Consider the following 19778-nt stretch of genomic DNA (forward strand, 5'->3'; position numbering starts at 1 on the left):
CAGGCGGGCACAGGGCGGTGCCCCCCGCGGGCGCCGTCGGAGCGGAGGGCGCAGGCGCAGGTTAGAATCTGGGGACCCGCGCACGTGAGCGGCTTGAGCAGCAGAAGTGGAGGAGGCCGGGACTCCCGTATCTGGGGAAAGGAGCCTTGAAGGCCAACCGAGGAGCCCGGACCAGAGGCCGCCGCGGAAGGTCTTGGGCGCGGGACTGGCAGGTGCTGAGCTGTGCAGTCCGAGAGCCTGGAGTGTGGGGAGGAGAAGGCCGCAGAGGGTCGGATGGAGCTGTCAGGGAGGGTGCATTAGGGAGGAAAGAGAATGAGTGGACGAAAGATGGTGTCCCTGGAAACCAAGGAGTGGAGAGAGCGTCGTGGATGTCCTTGTTCGCCAGAGGAGTGCAGGGAGGCCCCAGAACAGAGGTGGAAACTTTGGTACTTTTTATGCTGCCGAAATGGAATGCTGGCCTTACATACTTCATGTCTTTTAGTTCTCACAGTGAGAGAGAGACTCATTTTACTCGCGGGGAGGCGTAGACCAAGGACAGCACTAACCCTCCCCGGTCCTCAGGAGGCCAGGAGGATGGTGGGGAGGGCTGCCTGCGGCTTCTCAGGGACACGTGGGGAGGATGACTGTCTCAGCCCAGGCCTGTGCAGGGCGACTTTTCTCAGCCGCTTCTTGCTCCCCATGCGAGACCAGGGTCAGGCTCTCACAGGGGCTCAGTATTTCGTGGGGAGGTGATGGGACCCTGGCTGGACAGCAGGGCTAAGGAAGGAGAGCTCTTTCCCCCCGGGTTATGCCGTGAGGAACACCTGGCGGGGCAGTGAGATGCAGCGTCTGAGGCACAGGAGAGAGGCTGGGCTGGGCAGCTGGAGAGCAGGTAGAGCAGAGGCCCACCATGGGGCGTGGGGAAGAAGCCAGGGAGAGGAGGATATTCTGCAGCTGTGCGACCCGGGAGGGAGACGGGTAAGAGAAGTGGGGCCATTTCCTGGGTGAGTACTTGTGACTCTGCAGACCTGACCATGAGGAAGAGGAGAGGGTGCCAGCTGCAGGGTAGTGCCCAGACAGGACCCGAGTGTGAATGGGTGGGGATGCAGTGAAGAGACCGTTCCTCCCTGGGCCTTGCACCTGGTCCCCACCCCTGCTTGCTACAGGAGCCCCCAGCCTGTAGCAGCAGCATAAGCCTCTAAGTGTAGTCAAGCTCCAGGAAACCAGAGTGGGGGGGCAAGAAGTGTGTGGGCCCTAAAGCTGACCCCTCAGCCTCACCCTGGCCTGCCCCCAAGTCCTCACAGTGGAGCTTGGGCCCCTCCTTTCCAGTCTCTGCCACTCACGCCGAGCGGCAGACTAGCAAACAGTGAGTGACTGTGTTGGACTTCAAGGCCAGACATCAGATCCAGTGCCAGTCCGTGTCCCTGTGGACATGGCAGATGGCAGCCCCATGAGGGGCTTCATTTCTGACCTTCTAGAGAGAGGCTCTTTGTGCCTTGAGACAGTGGGTAGCAGCCTAGGGACATACAGGGCAATTCTGGATACTTGGGCTGGGCTGGCCTGGCTTGGCCTGGCCTGACACACACATCTTTGCTGTCATCTGGGTCACACATGGCAGGATGTGGGGGCTGAGCCCACCTTTCTTGGTGCCAGTGGACCTCTTGCCCTAGTTCAGTCCTCTGGTACCCAAATGCAGGTGATGCCCATCTGCCTACCATGCTTAGGTACAGAGCCAGTGTGATGCCAGCAACCCTGCTCCTTCTCCAGAGCACAGTGGCCACCTGGCCAGGACCCTGGCAAAGTGCAACAAGTGGCCTGCCTGAGTGCTCCCCAGTGTGCCAGCCAGGAAGGAGACCAATACCACAATCATGGCGCGTGCTCAGCATGGCCCAGGAAGGATTTGGGCCTGGCCCCACCTTGCAGGAGCTTCCTGAGGGCTAGACTGGCAGGGATCCACAGGTAGCATCAGATGTCTGTAGCCCAGAGGTGAAATGCCCAGGGGCCCCAATGAAGCTCAGATGGTGACAGGAAGGCAGCATCACTTCCAGCAAGGGGCTGCCTGGACAGGTCTGGAAAGGACATTCTAAGTGGGGCAAGGAACTCCTCAAAAGCCCAGAGAAAGAAAAGTCTAGATGTTGTATAGGGACAGTGAGCAGTCAGATGAGGCTAAAGCCTAGGATGGGGGTGACAAAGCAGGAGAGGGTGACAGGGGCCAACGGCAAGGAGACACTGGCCAGGTGAGGCAGGAAGCTGGGGCCTGTGGGTGCATGAACCAGGAGACATTGTTAATCAAGCCTAGTGTCTGTCGTAAGCACTCTAGGTGGAAACTAAGACTATTTGTTAGATGCAGATGGGGAAGCTAATGTGGAGAAACATGGCCTCCAGGTGGGAGTGTCAATGGGTCCTCCAGGAGCTCCCAGTTGATTCAGAGAGGTCTGGTAATGATAGAGGAAGGGAAGCACTTGTGTGTGATGGGGCAGAGAGGAATAAAGGAGCCAGGGCCATTAAGTGAGGTCTTAGCATGAGGAGAAGTTCTTCTCTGTGTCTAATTTCCACACCTCGTGCTGTTTGATGATTTTGCTCCACTGGCCAGGTCTTCTGCCACCAGGGCCTGGCCTGTGCACCACATTCTTCTGAGAGGCCCTGAGAACAGAGGGTGGGCAGGGAGAGGAGTCTGAGCAACCTCTCACACTCCCTAGACCAGCCTCTGTAGAGGAATAGCGACATGTCCTACTGGAGCCAGGGATCCCTGAGTTTTAATCCTTTTCAGACGTGGGCTTCCTCTGGGATCTCAGTTTTCCGGTCATGCCTAGGGGACAAGTCTGAGAGCAGGAAGGTACAGACATTCATTGCTGGAGGTGGCCCGGGGTGCTGGGCCTGCCCTGGTGGGGCTGACAGTAGGCACACCCCTCCAGCCTCCGGCTCCTGTGCCTGCACCCTACCCGCCCGCTTCCCCACCCGCCAGGCCGGCCCAGAGCTGGGTGGCAGTGGGGAGCCCCCGCCACGTGGCCCACAAGGTCAGCAGGGGTTCATGGGAAAGGACTTGTCCGCCACAGAAGAGGACATCCTGCCTGCATTTCCCTCTTCCTGTGGCAGGAGCCAGTGGCCCAGATTTAGCAGCGCTGGGGGGCCACCTCTGAGCCAGCTGTGCTGTCTGATAACAGCTCATCCTGTGGCTAGGGAGCAGAGCCCTGACCCTAGGGAGGCTGGGGCAACTGCCGGGCACTGCTGGCACACCATGGCTGCCCTCACCAGGTGCTTAGCATCTGCCAGGGCCCCTCCATCCCTGCACACACAAAGGTACATAGGCAGTCCATCCCCTACTCAGTTACACCCTTTACTGCCAACTTCTGCCTGGTGTTTGCCTTCCTGCTGCCTCCAATGGTCACTCTGAAACACAGACCTGATCCTTCAGTGCCCCTCAAAGATAAGCACCAGCTTCTTGGCCCCGTGGAACAAGTTCTTCCTGCGGAGCCCAAGAGCACCCACTGCACACCACTAACCTGGTACCTGTCCCTTCTTCTGCTCCAATGGGGAAGGAGGTGCAGGGTGCCCACAATGGGAGGAGGGCATCTTCATCCCCACTCCCTGTGTGCCCCTGGACACAGCATCCAGGATTTCAAGTAGGCTCAGGGGGAGCCCTGTCCTCACCAACCCCAAGCTTCCCTGAATTCTACTAGATGGTGATTGGTTTACATCAAGTCATGCTTTTGACCTAGGTTCATTTGTATGAAGCACAGCCCACACGATACACTCGTGCATCTCACAGTGAGCTGCTCCTTCATGTAAGAGGGTTCATCGGCTCACTTCACACTAGGGTGCGTGCACCTTTGACATTAGACACAGGCTTCGTCGTGCCCCCTTCCCAGCCACCTCCCATCCCGAGAGTGAACACAGGCTCATGCTTACTGGGCAAGCCCTTGACCACTGATCTGCACCCCTAGCCCTCCTGTTGGTTTTGAAGATTAGGAAATGAAGAGCAGAAGTGTGACGTGGCCCATCAGATTCATGCTGTCTCCACTGTCCTGGACACATCTCGGGCACCTTCCCATCTGCCCACATGTGGGGTGCTGCCCTTTTTGTTCCTTGCATCCCCAGAGCCAGTCACAGGTCAGTACCCGCCAAGTCATGCTGGGATGCCACAGTATAAGGACAAAGGAAAGCCCCCGGCCTTGAAATATGGAACCAGCTAATGTGATAAGCCAGCCTCTCCACGGAGCTGCAGGGAAGTACAGGAGTCCTGTGCAGAAGAGGTCCAGCGTGTGACCCTTGGGGCTGAGACATCAGAGTGGAGGAAGGGACTGTCCCAAACGGATGGCACATGGAGGCACAGTCTCCAGGACTGGAGGAAGCAGCAAAGCACTCAGACTCCACCGAGGCACAGGGAAGCAGGGAGTAGGTTTAGGTAGACAGGGACTTATGTTCTGGAAAGCTTGTCTGACCATGGATAAGGACTGTACCAGTGTGGAGACCCCAGTGTGGTGGCCCAGGGCAGGAACACTGAGGCTGGCCAGACCAGGGGTGAGGAGGGGAACAATAAGAGGGCTCACCCCCAGAATGCCTAGGAATAGCTGTCTAGCCAGAAGGTGTCCACTGCAAGGGTCTGAGCACTGGGCGTGCAAATTGCTTTGTTAGTGTGGCAACAAGAGGAGGCCGCAGGGTCCTGGTGCTCTGTTCACTCATCCTTGGTGCTCCTTTCATAAACCAGTAAACTCCTAGTCAGCCTGCAAAGCCCATTTCAGCTCCAATAATGGATATCATGTAGTGACCAGTCGACTCTGAGGTTCAGTACTGTTGAGAATGCCTGGTGGGATGACCTGCAAAGAGGGCAAGCAGCTCCAGGGCCGAGGGAGGAAAGATAATCTGATCCACCGAAGGCCTTTCCAGTTCATAAGCTAGAAATGTAAAGCTGCCACCTCTAAGAGGAAATGATAGCATTCCAAAATTCTGTGCTCCAAGGATGATCTGTTACTGGTGATCTAATTGTGGGCAAGTTGACCTCTGCATGCCTCAATTTTCTCATCTGTACAACACCAGTAGCACCTCCCAGGAGGGCCTACTGAGTGGTGAAAGGTGCCCACGTGGCAGGACTGCGTTGCCACATAGGAAGTGCTCAGCGTTCACTTGCTCTCACTGCTCCAACAGGGTGCACCATATTGGTGTGAGAATCTGGGGCTCAACATGGACAGATGTTTCTTTTTATTACTGCAAGTGCCTGCTTCTCCAGGCCCTGCCACACAGCAAGGGTCTTGTCTGAACACTTGCTCATCAGATGAGTGGACAGCTGTGGGCTCCTGGCTCAGCTGTCCTCCTGTGCTGGACGGGTGTGAGGGTACAGTCCTCGAGGAGGGATGTGCAGGACAGCTCTCAGGAAGTGGGGAGCACTAAGCAAGGGTGAAACCATCAAGAATACCACTGCCAAGGCAGAGAACACATCATCACTGCCCCCCATGCTCCATCTCCTGTCTGATGTTCGAAGTAACCTATGTCCCAGCTTATGTACATGTCCGCTACCCCTTGTGCTCACCTCTTGGGCCAACAAGCTCCTATGCAGCCTACAAAGCCCATTTCAGCTCACATAAACACCCTTCCTGCCACCCAGACAGAGAGGCTTTTCTTGACCCCTGCCTCTGGAACAAGCGCCCAGCCACGTGCAGCAGCTGTGATAACTTGAGAGCATCACTGAACAGGCAGGCGATGCCAGAGAGCTCAGTGGACCGGAACCAGCAATAGTTTATCTTTGCAGTGCTTCGTAACGTACTGCTGTTATTTGTGGTCCCCAGTGACCACAAGAACAATCTGAATCTCACAAGTGGGAACACTGCTGCTTGGAGAAAGGAATCTGTACACCACAAGGCATTGGGGAATGCCCAGCCGGGTTCAAGGGGCTGTGAGCCCACCCAGGAGCAGCCCTTCCTGTCCTCCATCTTTTGTCTTCCAGGGTGAGAGGCAGAGGACCCACCTTGATACTCACTCTTGAGCTCTGGGGCACACCACTGCCTGCCAGGCTAGAGAGCACTGTAGAACGGGACACTCTGGTCAGCACCCGGCCAGGAGTGGAGGGAGAGTGCTGCACTCCCCCATGCACACGCCTTGCCCCTGATCTAGCTGACCTGGTCCCTGGCTATCTCTGTCCTGGGCACAGCTCCCAGGAATGCAAGACTAGCCCTGCACTCGTGTCTTCTAGTCACCCCAGGGAGAGAGCAAAGAGGAGTCAGATCTGAGGTGGCTATGACAGGGCCTGCTTCCTACCAACGTGTGGAGGAACCCCCAAGCTCCCAGATGACCCCAACATCATCCTTATGCTGGGCATGCTGGTCCTTGGGGCAGAGCCACGGGCTGTAGCTATTGCAGCCCTGAGAGCCACCGAATGACACAAACCTCCCTGCACTGTTGCTGGGGGCCAGGGGTGGGGTCGGCCTGGGATGAGAGTAGGCTGCAGCAGCTTGCCAGGCCTGGCAGGGAGGAGAGCACAGAGCACACGGCCTGAGCCTGGGCAGGGAGTGGCCAGCCTGCCAGGAGAAGCTAACAGAGGGGCCTCGGGAGCCATGCTGCCCTCAGGGCTGAGCTGCAGGTTGGAGGCTGCTGCGGATCGGGGAGGCCAGTGGAGAGAAGGGACAGGGAGCTGTTAGGGTGGAGGCAGGAGGAGCTGCACAGCTGCTCCAGTTGACCCCCGGCTTACTGCACCAGCTCTCCTGGCCCCACCATCCTGGGACCTGGGCCTGGGCATTCCCAGTTGACTTTGTGACTGGTGGGGAGGCAGCTTTCTGGAAACCACTGTGGCCCAGCCCTGCAAAGGGGACCAAGACCCTCCAACCCAGGGATGTCCCATGTAGCCAGGGCATGTTCATAAAGGAGCCGCCTGCTGCCAGCCTCCGCTCCAAGTCTGCCCGTCCCGTGCCATATACAGAATTAAGGTTTCTTAGACAACCCCTTCTGAGCCCACCTGGGTCTGATTTCGGCACATATCCAGCCCAGGGACATCTGTGGGATGAAAGTAAGCCTCGCTCCCTTGGCAGTTCTCCCTGTGTTTAGTTGGGTTTCCCCTCAGTTCCTCAGGAAAAATGCTTTTGAAAAAAATAGCATCAGTGGTTTAAAGGACTTTGCCTAGACTGTAAGCTAAAAAGAGGGCTGGGACCCAGAAAGAGGGGAAGCTGGGGCTCGCAGCCCCATGTGGCTTCCTGCATGCACTTTTCTGCATGGGGTGTCCCTGAGCTTCAGGGTTGGGTGCCCAAATCCTGGTCTGAGCACCTCTACCCTCTGCTTTGGGAAAGTAGCCTGGCCAAGACCTGGGCCACTGTCCAGCTGCTGAGCCACCCACTGCTGTGAGGCCCAGATTTTCCTCATTGTGATTTTCCCCATTGAGGCCAGACTCACTACCCTTTCTTCCCTCCCAGGCTGTTGTGAGGACCAAATGCACTGACAGCTGGGCCTGCAAGACCCAACACTGCCCCGCCCCTCATGAGAGGTGTTGCTGCTCTCACAGGGGAGGCAGCAGACCAGGGTGAGCTGCTCCCACAGCCCACTGTGCCTGTACCCCGTTCCAGGGGCCCCAAGGCTCAAGGCTGGAGGGCGTCCCGGGGCTGCTGACAGCAGGGAAGAGGAGATGTGCACTCTGGCCTTGCCGACCTTGCTGTAACAGGCTTGGAAGCCAGGGTCCTGCTGGTCAGGGGAAGGAAGAAGCCAGTTCCCGGGCCAGGAACAGGAAGGCAGGGGGAGTGCAGCAGAGGCCAGGATGACAGAGCTTCCTGCTGTGGGAAGGGAAGGGAAGGACAGCGGAGACAGACAGCAGCCAGGCAGGAAGGATGCACCTTCTTCAGACTACAGGTGGGGGCTGGGCAGTCATGCAGCAGCCAAAGGCAGAGCCCTCAGGCCCTCTCTGCCCAGCTCCTGAGCAGCGGGGCTCAGTCTATAGAGCACCTCCACATTAAAGTTGGAAGCATCTTTTTCAAAGGAACAGCAGGGTCTGACACAATTCCAACCCAAAGGAAGACCTCAGGGGTCTGTTCAGCCATCTTCCTCCCAACCGTCTATCCTTGCATCCATTCACCAGTGTGTTCATCTGTCCATTCTTCTGCCCATCTCCCTGTCCATTCTTCCATCCATCCATTCACTTAGTCATTCAACAAGTATTTGTTGAGCCTTTTTTCTGTGCCAGATGCTGGGCTGGGCAGCAGGTAAAGTAGAAAAGAGAACTGTCTTCATCCTTACACCACTGAAAGTTACTGTGAGTGGAGGATGTAGACAAACATAACCTAATTAAATAACTAATTACAAATTACAACCAGAAGGATAAAGCAAGTGATCATGAAGCTGAGATGGAGCCTAAATAGGGAACTTAAGTTCTGTGAGGGGGAGAAGGTCACATCTAAGCTGAGGGCTAGAAAGGAGAAGAAACCAGCTGTGCAGGGCCCAAGAGAGGAGGCATCGGGAAGATGAGGTGTATGCAGAGGCCCTGGGTTAGGAAGGAACATGCATGCTGAGACACTGCGGAGGAAGTGAACATGAGGTAAAAGGAGATCACTCCAGGGTGAAGAGAGCTGCGCAGAGGCCAGGCTTCCATCGGGAGTTTAGATTTTCCTAGGCACACAGTGGGGAGTCACAGACAGGTTTTACCCATGAGTGTCATACAGCCTTTTTGCAACTTAAAAAATCACACTGCATGGAGGAGCAGTAAAGGAGAGCAGAAGCAAGCCCAGGGCCACTGTGGGCCCAAGTGTAGCTGTGCAGGCCCCCAGCAGGAGAGCAGGGCCAGCTCTGGGGTGCAGCAGGCTTGCTAGGCTTTGTGGGGCTGGATGGAGGGGGAGGGAGACACCCACTGTGATTGTCACCTGAGGAGATGGGTGTTGTTGAGGGAGGAGCCTTTGGCAGGAGTGAGGGCAGCATCAACACCTTGGCACTCTGGTGTCTGTGGGTTTTCCAGGTCCACCGGGCAGCTGGATATCAAAGGCAGAGCTGAGAAGATGGTCTGGAGACAGAGAATTTAGAGCAGTCTGGGCTCTTGAGAGAGGATGAGCAGCAACAGGAATTAGTGTTGGACAGAAGAGGAGGAGGAGGAAGACGAGGGGAGAGTGGGGTCACAGGAGCCAGCAAGAGGAGAGGACAGCTCTGCTCCTTGATCTTGTGTTCCTGCTGGATATGTGGTGTGATCACTACAGGCTTTGGCCAACAGCTCCATGAAGTCGCACCGTGCTGGTGCAGCCCAGTACGGACATGTGAATGTGGGGGTGGGGATAATGAGCAGAGCTCTGGCTACAGAGGGAGAGAGGAAAAGGAACAATGGACCAAAGGGAATATGACACTAGAGAATTATTTTGCTTTATAGATGGGAGATGATCCCATGGAGAAAGAGTGATAACCAGAAGAGGAAGGAATTATCTATAGGGATCAGGCCAAGGAGGGTTAGGACCTGAGCAGGATGGAGTGTTCGCTTTGGGAGCAGGAATGTTGGCAGGCCTCGGATGAGGGGCAAGGAGGCATCTCCACCTGATGTTTCTTGGTGTTCATGCTGGGAGGGAGGGAAAACCCTGAAGTGCCTGGCTGGGGGCCTGGGTGAAGCCTGCATACAGGAAGAAAAGAGGAAGCAGCCAGGGTGAGGGTTTTGTGCTGCACTATTGAGCTGCTTACAGACATGATGGTGTTGCAGGGTTGCAATGGAGAGTAAGAGGCAAGGGATGATCAGAATGATGGACCGTGGATTGCCACTGCACAAGGACGGGGGCAACACCAGCAGGGTGTCAGTGGGGAGGAAGCACTGGGGGCTTCCAGTGAGGCAGAGGACCTAGGGGTGAAGCAGCACACCTGAGTGTGGAGGGGAAGAGAAGCAGGAAGGAGGCCCTCTCAGTGAAGGTGCGGTTTCTGGTGATGACTGAGCCCAGTGGCTGGGGGGGAGTGGAGAGGAGGATCTCAAACACAAGAGTACTGGAGAGTCACCGTGTGGATGTTGAAGTCACGGAGAATGGCAGGAGTGGGGGAGACAGGAAGTCAGGAGCTATAGTCAGCAGGAATGAGGGGAAGTGACCAGGAGAGAAGCTGATGACAGCTTTAGTGGGGAGAGGGTGGTGCCATCAAAAGCAGGCGTTTCAAAGGCATTGTTGGGAAGAGGCCAAGAGGGAGACCAGCATTAACTGCGCCCCTGGCAGTGGTGTCCTCAAAAAGCTAAGTTTCACGTAAGACCAAAGGGAACAGGGCAGATGGTCCTGCTCAGCATAAGGATGCTGAGGTAGTGCCAGCTGGGAGGACACACATGAGCTCTTCTCCTCACCCCTCCATCCATCCATCACCCATCTATCCACTTGTGCGCGATCTTCCATTATTTATCTCTCCTGTTTCTTACATCCATCCCTTGAATCTTTACTACACATCCCATTTGGCACTGAGGAACATGCAAACTGATTAGTGTTCCCATCAGGATCCCCAAGGAGAACAAGGCAGAAACTGTCTGAATGACTGTGGCTGATCCTCAGGGAAGGGATATGTCTACTAGACCTTCTCAAGAGAGAGATCTAAGGAGGAAAACAAGCTGGAACATCCCAGGCCAACGGACAGATGAGCAAAGTAGAGGCTTCAAGATATGAACAAGCCTGAACTGTGAGGAAGTTGAGAGGCCCTGTGCCTCCCAAGCGTTGGAGCTGGAGAGAAAGGGAGGGACCAGAAGGTGGCTGCTTGTCTGCTTTATCCTGGGAACATCAGAAAGCCACCGTAAGAAGCTAGCTGACAGCTGCCATGGCTCCATAGCTGCAGTTGCCAGGGCCATATACAGAGCGCATTTCAGGGAGTGGAGCCTCCGAGGTGGGGGCTCAGCAGGCCCCCGCCTCACCTCAGGCATGTCCTCTCCCCCACAGTGACAGCACACACTGAGCCGTGCAGGGGGTCCTGGCTTCTGCAGCTCTCCTGTGGTGACACGCAAGCCCCAGACCTGGCCCCTAAGTGGGTCTGTCAGCAGGGAGGGCACAGGACTTGTACCCCCACAGGCCCAGCCCCACTCCCATCATCTCCCCAGTCTTCTGTAGCTTAGAGGACAGACCACCATCCCCTTGACTGCCCATACATTTGCCCAGCTATCTCCCTGGCATGGCCGTATTCACTTGGACTGCCTGGGTAAAGTCCTCCTCTCCTTCAAAGCCTAGCTCAAAGTGTTGTCCTGGGGATTCCTTCCTGGGTCCGCACTGTCCCAAAGGGAATTCCCAGGACAACACCTTTGAGCTGGGCCCTCACTGTCCTGTGGGATCCCCTTTCCTCTGGTGTGAGCTCCCTCCTCAGCAGTTCTCTCCTCAGTAGGGTACAGTGCTGCCAAGTGCCTGGCCCTGTGACTTGCGTGGCAGACTGAGCAGAGGAGGCAGCAGCAGAGCCCAGGGCCATCTCCCACCTCAAGAAGAGACTGGGGAGATGATGGGAGGGGGGCTGGACGTGTGGGGGTACAAGTCCTGTGCCCTCCCTGCTGACAGACCCACTTAGAGGCCAGGTCTGGGGCTTGCGTGTCACCACAGGAGAGCCGCAGTAGCCAGGGGGAGGTTAGCCCGAGTGAGGAAAAGATGCTCTGAGCTCAGGAGCGGGGACTTTGCAGCAGTCCTGCGCTGGCCAGGCAAGAGGCTGCCTTCTTTGGGCAGGCCTCAGTTTCCCTGTCTGCATGGTGTAGCAGATGCTTGATAAGCATTTTTCAGCTGTGGTCCATGGTGCAGTGGTATCAGAAGGGTCTGGCATAGAGTGAGGCAGGATGGAAGAAGGAAGAGCCAGCAGGCTGGGTCATCTGTGTGATGCTGAATGCCATCTTGGTGTGTGGAGCGCACTGATCACTTGAGCTGGGCAGTTTGGAGTCAGGGTGTGTAGAAACACATATGGTGGTAGTCCCACAGGCTCTACCCAACTCCACAAGCTGCAGGGCAGGACCCTGGGCCCTTGGGAGAGTAAAAGACTTAGACTTCTGCCCCCTCTGAAGGGCTAAAATCCTGAAGGGCTAAAAGAGGCTTAGGGCAGGAGACTGGGCTTTGCTACCCCCCAGGAGGACAAGGACTTGGGGTGGGGACAGGACACAGCACTGGGCCTCCAGCCACACAGTCCTCCCTTCCTGTTGTCTCAGGATGGTCCTGGCAGGATGCATCTGCCAGAGTTCCAGGCCCACACCTCCCCCGAGGTCTGCACCCACCCCCACCGGGATCCCTCCACAACTGCAAGCACATAAGAATATGTCAGGTGCATAACTATGCATGCTTACACACACACACACACACACACACACACACACACATAGCAGCAGCAGAAGTACACACCAGAGACACTCAGAGTCACACACCCAGGCCCACAAATGCAAACAGATGTGCACATGTAGAAGACCACACCTCTCAATACATCACAACAACACATACAAATACACACACCATCCACTGGGAGGAGGCTGGGGTGCAGAGCTTGTGGGCAGCAGGGCAGGGGGCCTGGTCCCAGGTACCTGTGGTCATGAAGAGGTGCAAACAGGCAAAGCAGCCACGTCTGTGCACTTGAGGAAGGGCCACAGGGGAGACAGGTATAGGGAGGCCTGGCCAGTGGGGAAGCAGGTAGAGCCATGAGGCAGACTCCTGGGGCACAGGCAGAGCAGGCAGGCAAGCCATGGCCTGGGTGTGCTTGGGGAGGGCCTGGGAGCAGCAGGGCCACTTCATAAGCATTGATGGTCTGGAATGTAGGAGGGCTGGACTTCAGGCAGAGCTGTGGGTCTTGATGCCTCCCACCCACCGTAGGAAAATGCCAGAGATCAGAGTTCAGTCCCACTGAAGTCCAGAGTCGCTTGGGGCTGGGCTCAGGCTGTGGGCTGGGGGAAGCCTGAGATGGAGCTCACTGGATATCTTGGGGTGAATATGGGGAGGCCTGGTTGTGCCAACTGAGAACCACCAGACTGCTCCACCCTAGAAGAGGAGTCCCAGAAGGCCGAACAGGGACTGACTGACATTATTCTGTGAACTCACAGCCCAGGGGCACACTAACCCTGTTTCCCACCCCAGGCCTGGTGAATGGCTACTCCATGACCCCCCCAACCCTGAACATCACAGAAGAAGTGCACATCATCAACACCAGTGACAGCCTGGCCATCTCCTGCAGGTACAGGGGCCTCCCACCTGGCAGCCCAAGGAGGCTGTGGAAGGCTGAGGCAGTTCTTTCCCAAGGCAGAGAGGCCAAGAGGGGCTCCCAGAATGGGGGCACCTAGAGGTTCTCAGACACAAGCACCTTCTGCTCATCCAGCCTCACCCAAAACACTCCCCCCACCGCCAACCACCCTGCAGTGGCCCTGGCCAGCTTGTCACTCGCTGCTGCGGGAACCAAGCAGAGGTGCTGCATCCTGGGCTGGTTCTGCGGTGTGTGCCCTGGACTGCCCTGTCCTCAGTGGTACACATGGTGGGCAAAGCTCTTGGCCCTGAAGGAGGACTGAAGGAGACCTCCCCTGAAGGGACTGTCCCCTTGGGCTGCAGTAGGGGAGGGTCCTCCTGACCTCTCTCATCCTCTGTCAGGGGACAGCACCCCCTCGAGTGGGCCTGGCCAGGGGCTCCAGAGGCACCGGCAACAGGGGAGAAGGACAGCGAGGACTCAGGGGTCGTGCAAGACTGTGAGGGCACAGACACGAGGCCCTACTGCAAGGTGCTGCTGCTGAACGAGACCCACGCCAACAACACAGGCAGCTACCGCTGCTACTACAAGTACATCAGTGCCCGCATTGAGGGCACCACAGCTGCCAGCACCTATGTGTTTGTTAGAGGTGAGGAGAGGGACATGTGCAGAGGCCAGGCACAGCCAGGTCCTCCCGGGTCAGTTGGTACCCATGCTCACCTCCAGCCTGTCGCTCTCAAGCAGGCAGGAGAGGAGAGGGGGACCTGCCCCTACTCCCAATGGCAGTAGGCAGCTGGTATGGACTCCCCAGTCCCATGAGCTGCCTAGCTGCCTCCAACCCTGGTCAAAGACCTGAGCCTCCACCTCCCTCAGCTCCGACTCTGTCTCCTCAGACTTTGAACAGCCATTCATCAACAAAGCCCACACACTCCTGGTCAACAGGAAGGACTCCATGTGGGTGCCCTGCCTGGTGTCCGTCCCTGGCCTCAATGTTACACTGCACTCGGTACAGTTCCCATCCCCCATCCAACCCTCCTGTTCCATCCCTGGGAAAGGTGGCTACTGGTCTGGCCAGGCGGACAGGGCAGCCAGGTGCTGACAGTCACCATGTTGCTCCAGCAAAGCTCAGTGCTGCGGCCTGATGGGCACGAGGTGGTGTGGGATGACCGCCGGGGCATGCGTGTGTCTACGTCACTCCTGCGTGATGCGCTGTACCTGCAGTGTGAGACCAGCTGGGGCGGCCAGGACTTTTACTCCAGCCCCTTCCTCGTGCACATCACAGGTAGGAGCCATTCTGGGTCCCCTGGAGGAGAAGGTGGCCCTCCCCATTCCCAGTAATGGGGCTGTTAGGGCCCCCAGTGATTTGGGGGCACCTTGTGCTCTGGGCTTTGTGTGGTGTCCCTGTGCATGTGTCATATGAGGGGCATGGGAGTCACTGTGCGTATGTCACCAGGCAATGAGCTCTATGACATCCAACTGTTCCCTAAGAAGTCCCTGGAGCTGCTGGTTGGAGAGAAGCTGGTCCTGAACTGTACTGTGTGGGCCGAGTTCAACTCGGGTGTCACCTTCGCCTGGGACTATCCGGGGAAGCAGGTGAGACCAGTGGCCCTGCCCGGGTGCCTTCTGCCCACAGCTGTCCTACTCCCTACCCCGAGAAGCCCCCGTCACCTGTGCCCACCTGTGCCCAGCACACACTGGGCCTTTGTGGAGGAGATCCAGACCCAGCTGGCCTCAGGAACCCCAGTCTGATGGGGCAGTTTTCTACCCCACAGAAAACTCTGTGGGCTTCCAGAGCCACTGCCAGCTGGGCAGGGCATGTGCCTTGGTGGGTTAGCACTGCCAGAACTACCTGCTGACCCCGGGCTTCCCCTGGGTGTGGGCAGGCAGATCGGGGTAAGTGGGTACCCGAGCGGCGCTCCCAGCAGACTCACACAGAGCTCTCCAGCATCCTGACCATCTACAACGTCAGCCAGCATGACCTGGGCCGGTATGTGTGTGAGGCCAACAATGGCATCCAGAAGTTCCGGGAGAGCACCGAGGTCATTGTACATGGTATGACCACCAGCATGTCCTGGGGCGGTTCCTGGAGGACAAGGGTCCCTGTGTAGTGTGGGTCAGCGGTCAGAGTGCACCTGCTCAGCAGGGAGCCCAGCCAGAGGAAAGGAAGCATGAGAGGAAGCCCTGCCCAGCTCATCATGCTAGGGCATGGTGAGCCCCAAGCTGCAAGTGGCTGGCTTTGGGGCTATAAGGGCCACAGCTGGGGATCCCTGGTCAGTGATGGGCCACCCCCAGATTTACACTGATGCCTCCTGTCTGGCAGAAAAGCCCTTCATCAGTGTCGACTGGCTCAAAGGACCAGTCCTGGAGGCCACAGCCGGGGACGAGCTGGTGAAGCTGCCTGTGAAGCTGGCAGCTTACCCGCCACCGGAATTCCAATGGTAACAGTTTGGGCCCTTCCCCATGCTACCCTGCTAGTGTCAGATGAGAATGGACCAATGGGCAGAAAGGGCAGTGTCCTTCCCCATCAGATCTTTAGCTCTGCCACCCGCACAGGGACCTCTCTAGGGAGATCCCCTAAGGGCATATGCAGAATTCAGTATTTTAGCTGGAAGGAAAGCTGGTCTGTAAGAGGTGTCAACACCAGCCTCTGGTTTGGGGGTGTGGTGGGTGCCACCTGGTCCTCGTCTGCTAGCCTACTGCACTGCTGAGGCCTTGCCAGCTGCCCCACCTGCACTCTGAGTATACCTGGGCCCCCCAAAGCAGTGGCTTCAGCTGCTCCCTGCAAAACTCAGGCATACTCAATGCCTTCTTTGGTGCTCCCTTGGTCCTTGAGCCATCCATGTGGCCCAGCCTGCTGGCCTGAGACCCCATAATGCAGAGGGGAAAACAGGCTGAAAGAGGGGGTAGACATTCATGACTCATACCTGAGCCCCAGGCCTCCTGAGAGGGGTGCATACTCTGCCCTGGCCCAGCTAGCTAGAGAAACCTGGCCCTTCCCAGCCATCTGCACCAGAGCCAGGGAGATAGCACAGCCTTGGTTCTATTCTTACCCTTCGTTGTGACCCTAGCAAGTCACATCCCTCTGTGAGCCCTGACTGTTGTCATACTTGAGAGGAGGACCGCTGTGTCCCTTTAGCACAGCCTTCTGCCCAAGAACCATCTCTTCCCCAGCCCACACTGCATGTATGTCTGGCTTAGCGTACCCAGCACCTGAAGACTTCTGCTAGAGTCTAGAGCTCAGTTTCCAAGGCCTTTGGAGATCCCAGTGCAGGACTGGGAGGAGCCACTCTGGAGTGAGGCATCCATCTCCACACACAGTCCATGAAGCATCTGCAGGGGTCAGGCACTGCTCCTCACATAGAGCACACAGCTCGGAGCCTAGTGTCAAGATAGACAGCAGACACATGCCTAAATACCACTGTGCTAATAAACAGGAGGGCAGGCAGGGCAGGCAGGGCAGGCAGGGCCAGGTGCCATGTTACTCAGATGAGCGAGAAAGGCTTCTCTGATGAGCCAAATGCTCCAACCCCAGTGAAGGGGGTGGAGGGCCCTGCGAATTGCCATCTACAGGAAAGAGAATCCCTGCAAGGGCTACAGTAAGTGCAAAGGTCCAAGAGAGGCCACATGTCTAGAGAGCTCAAGGAAAGACAGAGCTGGGGATCCAAGAGAGAGGCAAGGGCTGCCTAGCATGGTGAGCTGGCCTGTGCCCCCACTTTAACTCTCATGTAGTCTGTGAGAAGGAAGTGGGGGACACTGAGGGCAGTAGTTGGTCCCCCCATGCCAAAGCCCAGCTGATATAGAGGAGTCAACCAGGGAGACCAGGAAGGTGGGCAGGACCCTCTGGCCTGGGCCTGGTGAGCCTGGCTGCAGAGAAACCTGGCCTCCTCCTTACCTGAGGAAAGATCTTGGAGGCTGTGGGGTGTGCTGCTGCAGGCCTCAGGGATGCTCCTGAACTGGCTGCCTGCCTGACAGGGCTGTGACACTTGGCAGATGGGGCCTACAGACTCTCTCCAGAGCCTTTGGCCACTACTGTCCAGACCAGAGCCTTCTGCCCCACCCCGAACTCCTGCTGCCCTTGCTCGGATCCTCCAGAAGGGGCCACTTGCTCCAGCCTAGCCCATGAGCCCCTCCTCTTCCTGCCCCACCAGCAACACATAGGGCCTTTCACATCTGTGTTCTGCATCTGTGGGTTCAACAACCACAGACAGAAAATATCTGAAAAACCAAACAATGCTTTATAACCAAGCATGTACAGACTGCTTTGTATGTTTCCCTGCACATTTTAACATAACAGTAATTTACATAGCACTTGCATATATTGGGCACTGGGTCATCTAGAGATGATCTGAAGTATGTGGAGGGATGTGCGTAGGTTCTGTGCACACGCTGCTGCACTGTACAGGAGGGACTTCAGCACCAACGGAAGGAGTTTGGCATCCAAGGGGTCTTGGAGCCATCCTGCTTGCAGGGGTGGAAACACTAACACAGGGCCTCACTTGGGCCCTGAACTCCTTTCTTGGGCCAGGTACAAAGACAGAAAGGCAGTGACTGGGCGCCACAGTCCCCATGCCCTGGTGCTCAAAGAGGTGACTGAGGCCAGCGCAGGGATCTACACCCTCGCCTTGTGGAACTCCGCGGCCGGCCTGAAATGCAACATCAGCCTGGAGCTGGTGGTGAATGGTAAGGGGCAGTGGGGCAGGGAGGGGAGTGGGGAGGCACGCAGGTGCGGTGCAGCAGGATGGGGTGGGCTGATGCGCTGCACCTGTGCCCTCAGTGCCTCCCCACGTGCATGAGAAGGAGGCCTCCTCCCCCAGCACCTACCCCCGCCACAGCCGCCAGGCCCTCACCTGCACGGCCTACGGGGTGCCCCCACCTCTCCATGTCCAGTGGCACTGGCGACCATGGACACCCTGCAAGACCTTTGCTCAGCGCAGCCTGTAAGTGTGACTCAAGCCTCACTCCTTATTTTGTAGCCCTGTCCCCAGCCTCAGCCATGTTGAACCGATATCCCAGCCCCTGGCTGCACAGGCCTCACCTATGTCCTTCCTGGGAGCCCTGCTTGAAACTCAACCCTACCATGCCTCTGTCACCTGGGATTTTGAGATCTTACTCATGAAATCCTTTCTCAGACCAATGTCAGGAAGCGTTTTCCCTGCTTTCTTCTAAGGCTCCCACTTAAGTCTCACCTCTTTGGAGTTGACTTTTATAACTGGTGAGATAGGGATCAGTCTACTTTCATTCTTCTGTGTGTGGATATACATTTTTGTTACCATCACATATTGAACTGACTGTTCTTTCCCCAGTGTGTCTTCTCAGCACCTTTATTGACAATCAGTTATCTGTAAATTTATTTCTGGACTGGATTTATTTCTGGACTCTCTTCAGTTTGATTGGTCTATACATCTGCTTTTATACCACTACCATGCTGCTTTGGTTACTGTAGTTTTGTGGTATGTTTTGAAGTTAGGTAGTGTGATGTTCCAGCTTTGCTTTTTTCACCTAGAATTTCTCTGAGATAGCTAGGATATTTTGTGATTTTATATGAATTTTAAGATTTTTTCTATTTCTGTGAAGAACATCATTGGCATTTTGATAGGGATCACATGTAATCTGTAGGTGGCTTTGGACAGTATGGACATTTTAACAGTATTAATTCACTGGTTCAGCACTAGCCAATCCCTGGTCTCACCAGGCCTGAGCAAAGCTCCAACCCTTCCTTATGCCAGCAACTCAGGATGGGCAAGCTGGCTGGGCTGGCTAACATATCAGTGCACCACCCAGGAAAGACAAAGTAGGTGCCTCTGAGCACCAAGAGGGGCCCCTCCCACTAAGTGGGCAGGCCTGGGATATGTTAGAAAACTTCTGCTGAGTCCCAGGACATACCAAGCATACTCAAACACCTAAGCTCATCTGTGCAACTCACAGCTCCCCCCAATAGATGGATAAACAGGATCAGATAAAGGACACATTTCTCAAGGTCCTAACAGTAAGCAACAAACCTTGTCCAACTGCAGGCCATGTTATCCTAATCTGAGCTGGACATCAGTAAGACAGGGAGGGAAGGAAACCACTTAGGGTGGAGATAATAGACATACAAGGGATAGGAGAGGAGGGTACCACAGTCCTCAGGGGTCTCAAAGGCACTGGGAATGACTTTGAGGATGGCGAAAGGGTTAGACCCCTACCCCGCAACATGCCCAAATGCCCATATACCTGACCTGCCTTTGTCCTTCCTGGTCTGCGGCAGCCGCCGACGACAGCAGCGAGATGGCATGCCACAGTGCTGGGATTGGAGGGAGGTGACCATGCAGGATGCTGTGAACCCCATCGAAAGCCTGGACACTTGGACCGAGTTTGTGGAGGGAAAGAACAAGGTACAGGCCAGTGAAGCCACCAGGCAGCCAGGGGAGAAGAAGGAGGTTGGTGGGCCATCTCATGCCTTCTGTTTCTACCTGGCCTGCAGAGCTTTAGGGGCAGCAGCTGGGAGGCGGTGACCTTTCTACAGGCTCTGGGCCTGAGCTTCCCTGCATATGGATGGGGGCCAGGCCTCCGGCTGCTCCCCAGACAAGGAAGCTGAGTCCATTGCCTCCTGGTCAAGCCATAGGCCCTAGGGCTGGGAGAAGATGGGGCAGGGACCGATCAGGTTTCCACAGAAGGCTGCTGAGCCACTAGACCAACCTGGGGGCCATACTGAGAAGAGGCCAGGA

General features: G+C 56.4%; 1 protein-coding gene across 1 annotated transcript in view; it reads left to right on the forward strand.

Moving 5' to 3' along the window:
• The window catches only part of Flt4 (fms-related tyrosine kinase 4), a gene marked incomplete in the record, with an annotated part of 38928 nt that overhangs the window by 685 nt on the left and 18465 nt on the right, over nucleotides 1-19778 (forward strand). The window contains 10 exon segments of the mRNA XM_013507813.1: nucleotides 12972-13068; nucleotides 13476-13720; nucleotides 13965-14077; nucleotides 14191-14353; nucleotides 14525-14664; nucleotides 14955-15123; nucleotides 15392-15509; nucleotides 17597-17751; nucleotides 17846-18008; nucleotides 19319-19445. Of these exon segments, the coding sequence (XP_013363267.1) occupies nucleotides 12972-13068; nucleotides 13476-13720; nucleotides 13965-14077; nucleotides 14191-14353; nucleotides 14525-14664; nucleotides 14955-15123; nucleotides 15392-15509; nucleotides 17597-17751; nucleotides 17846-18008; nucleotides 19319-19445 (1490 nt within the window).

The sequence above is a fragment of the Chinchilla lanigera genome, unplaced genomic scaffold, assembly GCF_000276665.1.
Source record: "Chinchilla lanigera isolate Chin_1 unplaced genomic scaffold, ChiLan1.0 scaffold00007, whole genome shotgun sequence".
In the NCBI taxonomy this organism is placed as follows: Eukaryota; Metazoa; Chordata; class Mammalia; order Rodentia; family Chinchillidae; genus Chinchilla; species Chinchilla lanigera.